Source organism: Petaurus breviceps, unplaced genomic scaffold (genome assembly GCF_028583685.1).
Source record: "Petaurus breviceps papuanus isolate PSGF00001 unplaced genomic scaffold, PetGlider_PUasm1.0 208, whole genome shotgun sequence".
Lineage (NCBI taxonomy): Eukaryota > Metazoa > Chordata > Mammalia > Diprotodontia > Petauridae > Petaurus > Petaurus breviceps.
Window position 1 is genome coordinate 8414239 of NW_027185852.1, and position 4309 is coordinate 8418547.

The 4309-nt window shown below is 44.5% G+C and overlaps 1 protein-coding gene across 1 annotated transcript in view; it reads right to left on the minus strand.

Moving 5' to 3' along the window:
- Window positions 1-1910: 1910 nt before the first annotated feature.
- LOC138165127 (interleukin-23 receptor-like) overlaps window positions 1911-4309 on the minus strand; it is a 64294-nt gene continuing 61895 nt past the window's right edge. Inside the window, exon 9 of the mRNA XM_069093282.1 lies at window positions 1911-3688. Within this exon, the coding sequence (XP_068949383.1) occupies window positions 3059-3688 (630 nt within the window). The 3' untranslated portion in view covers window positions 1911-3058. The remainder of the gene's footprint in view (window positions 3689-4309) is intronic.

Genomic DNA, 4309 nt, shown 5'->3' on the forward strand with positions numbered 1-4309 from the left:
ATCTCACCATCTGTTCTTTTCTCTGTTCTCTCATAGGAATGAATTTTAAGTTCTTTCAATAATCTGGAGTCACTTTTAAAAAACGTACTTCCTATTTCCAAGGTTGGTCTCTCGAATTTTAGTCTAAAGAGATTACTGAAGTATTCCTAAATTTCTCTTTTTTTTTAAAGCAATTGGGGTTAAGTAACTTGCTCAAGGTTACACGGCCAGGTGTTTCTGGGTGGGTGCTAAGTGTCTGAGCCCGGATTCGATCCCCAGGTCATCCCGACACTGGAGCCGGTGCTCTTACTCGCTGTGCTACCTGGCCGCCCCCTAAATTTCTTGATGTCTAAACTAAAGAATATTGTGCATATCTAGGAATCACTACAGCTCTAATTTGGATGCACCTGCTAACTCTTAGGGATGCTTTCTGCATGGGGGTGGGTGGGAAAGGAGTTGATGTGTGTGGCATGTTGACCAATCATGTGGCACAGCAGAGAACCATCTCCTACAACTCAAATGCAAAAAAAGTCACACTAATAATTTCCTCTACACTCCTCCCTGATCCTGTGAGTCACATTAGAAGTCAACAAAGAACAATGAGTTCATTTATAGTTAAATGGAAAACAGTGGGGAAGAAATAGAAAATAGCAGCATGGTTTATAGCTGATTACATTGGGCACCAACCCTCTTGGTATGGATCATTGAAATACGTGTCCTCTGCCCAGAGCTACGGGCACTAAAAGGGGAAAAGAGGGGCAGTGTGGTGACAGAGGAAAGAGGACTGACTGACGTCAGAGGACCTGGAATCAAATCCTCCTCCATATGCCCTGGGTGACTTTATGTCTTTGGGCCTCTGTTTCCTCGTATGTAAAATGAAGGGGTTGGATGGTTTCTGAGGTCCCTTCTGACCCCATGGGAGAGTTCCATATAAATGTGAATATGGATATAAATATATAATCACCTAAAATACTTGCTTTTAGCATCCCTGCTTTTTCTCAGGTGTGCACGAGTCGGTTGATCTCCTCTGACAGTTTGTGACTGTCCGTCTCCTTGAGGGGGCCCAGCCATGCTCCAGAGCCCAGCCCAATCGCACAGTGTCATTGGTAAGCCAGAGCACAGGCCAGGACTTCACAGAGAGGGAATGGCTCTTCCTCTGGGCCTTTGGGTAGGTTCTCCGTGACGCTGGAGAGAAGCTTTGGTCAGCATCAGTTTCTGTTTTATGCCACAGAGGACAAGCGTCATAGAAGAAGGCCTTCTAGAGCAGAGATTCAATAAAGATTCACAGCTAATGAGCATTTTATGTTGGATAGATGAAGAGAGCCTCCTGGGCAGCATACCCGATGACAGTCCTCAGCCGTTTACTCCAAGCAAGCCAACAAGTCAGCAAGCTTTTATTTGTTGTTCAGTTGTTTTCAGGCATGTTCGCCTCTTCATGGTCCCATCTGGGGTTTTCTTGGCAAAGATACTGGAGGGGTTTACCATTTCCTTCTCTAGCTCATTTTACAGATGAGGAAACTGAGCTAAACAGGGGGAAGTGACTTGCCCAGGGTCACCCAGCTAGTAAGTGTCTGAGGCCAGATTTGCACTCAGGGAGATGAGTCTTCCTGATTCTAGTCCCGGCACTACCTAGCTACCCTTAAGCATTTATTAAGCACCTACTATTTTCCAGGCACTCTATTAAGTATTTACTCCTTGGGACTCTGGGCAAATCAGCTTCCGTTTCCTCATCTGTCAAAGACAAATACATACAGTTATCCCTTCTACATCATGACTTTTCCCATCGGGGTTTTGATATATTGTGGGTCGGCATGAAAAATTATATGGGAATTTTTTGCAAATTCTGCAGAAGCTGCAGACAGTATGCAAAAGCCAGCAGATGACACAATAAAAGTTTAGAAATTCAGAAATGTGTAAAATATATGTATAGTATTGCATAATATAAACATATTTTATCTTTTAATACCATAATAGTTCAGACTTCTTCTCTGGTATGATGGGGGAGCCCAAAAATTTTATGTGGCTTTTCCAGAATCACAGGGGCACCATGCTTCTAATTCCCATGATGTGGAAGGGATAACTGTGTAATAAAAGGTATAATAGCACCTACCTCCCAGGGCTGGGTTGATAGCAAATGTTTTGTCAACCACCATAAAAGTGCTGTGTAGTTGCTAGCTGTAATGATGAGGACAATGAAGGTGGTGGTGATGATAGAAGATCCAGGTAGATGACCCATTGGGTTGGTCCATCAGCACTGACATCTTGGAGGAGATGCTACATATGGATAATGACTGGGTCCAAAATGGAATAAGACAGAGAGGATCAGAAATTGAATGGCACTTTCTATGACCCAGAGCTGCTCATCTTTCTTTTTCAAAGATGAGGTGGAAGGATGCCTTTGGAACCATCTATGAACCGTGGAACATGTTGATCTCAGAAGGTTCAGGTGACTCAGATGATCTCTTACAGGGGACCCAAAGGGAAAATATGCCCACTGTATATAAGTTACCAGAGGCATCTGAGAAGCGGTGCAAAGGTCATCCAGATATGTGGGTTCAGAAAAGGAGGTGGGCCAGTCCCATAGCAAGGTCAGGGATAACAGATGCCTAACTCAAGTATTTCAGTAATAGCCACAGTTTAGTACAGGGGCCAGAGGATGGTGTCCACAGTTTTGGGGAGGTCCTCTGTGGAGAGATCCCAGTATGAGTTATGCTCCATGGGAAGGACTGGTGAGACCCTGCTGACATCATGCATCCCCTTCAGCATAAAAATTCCTCATCAGAATGGTACCTCTCTTTTTTTTTTATAGCTGATCTCCTACATTGGTTATTCACACATGGGAAGGAGCTGTTCTCAATGCAAAGAAGAACAAGCTCAGGAGTAAAAGGACCTCCTTCACCTCTCTGCTCCTAATCACCATTCGGCATTTTCTGTCCCAATCATCTGGAGGATGACCCAGAACCCTGCAAAACATCAAGAGAAAAACCAGGCTTCCAGCCAGGCAGTAACTTCAAAAAAATTCATTTGGGGTGGTTGACTCCGAATGAGACAAAACCTCTCCTATTGAGTGGGGAAAATCCTATGGAAATGGCCCCCCAAACCTCTGTGGAAAATAAGGGCGGACATCTGGGGACTCCTCCTTCCCCATGGCACTCAAGCAGGAGACCAGATCATCAGGCAGCAGTGTCTGTCCTGCAAGACTCTCACTGGATGATTGCTTTTCCAAGATCACCATGGCTTCCATTTCAGTCTCCTTTGGCCCTTCCGCTGAACCACTGTGGTCAAAGATGAGGCCTCTTTCTTCTAGGGAGAAAAGGTTTCTCCCAGCATTGATGCTGGAGCTGGAGAAAACTGGGCTCGGACAGTTTCTGATCACCACATTCTTGCCCAGGCCCAAAGAATTAACTTGAGATTCATAGGCTGAGACTCTCCGGTCACTGATCTCACAGGGAGGGTTCTCCACAGGGCGCAAACTGGAAATCTGTGGTTTGTAGCCAGTGTTGGGATCAGGGAGATAAGTGATGGTCATATCCACAAGCGGTGAGGTTTGCGAGTGCTCCCCGATTGCTTCTAACTCTGTTGTGTTTTCCATTTGGGAGTGCAGGGGTTGGAATTCTTTGTGGAGATAGGTTTCCTCTATCTTTGTGATTATTGGATCCGGGTCGAGGAATGACACACTGGAATTATTCATGATAAATTCACTTATGTCCTAGAAGAGGAAAAAAAGAGGCATCATTTCCCCCGAAGCAACCCAAGAAGTCCAAAACAGATGGCTGAACAGGAGAGCAGAACTGTCTCCATTCAGCTTTCTTTTGGCCTCTCTTTTCCTTTCTCCTTCCTTTTCCTCATCTTATTTCCCTTCCTCACTTCTTACTTTTGTTATCTAATAGACTGGATATTAATCAACACTTCTGTTATATATATAACATATATAGTGTATACATATATGAACACACACATTATATACACACATATGTATATAGGGAATCCCCAAAAGCCTTAGTGCAGTTTCAAGCTCTAAAAGTTTTAAAATGCACTTTTGGGTCACCCTATTAAATGCATAGCCAGGCAACTTTAGAACAAAGTCATGAATTATGACTAAAGCATTTTGTTACATCGTGGTTAGGTTTAGTAATAATATGAAATGAAATAGGAAGGAGCTTGGCAGAGGGCAGGGGTCAGTCAGCAGTCTCTGGCCTAGGAGCCAAACCTGGCCAGGATCTGTTTTTGCCCAGCCGGTGAGCTCTTCCTATCACTACTGTGGGTGGTCCTTCGGCCACTCCTGGTACAGGATGAGTCCTGGAAATCAAAAGAGACCTAGGTGGGGCGG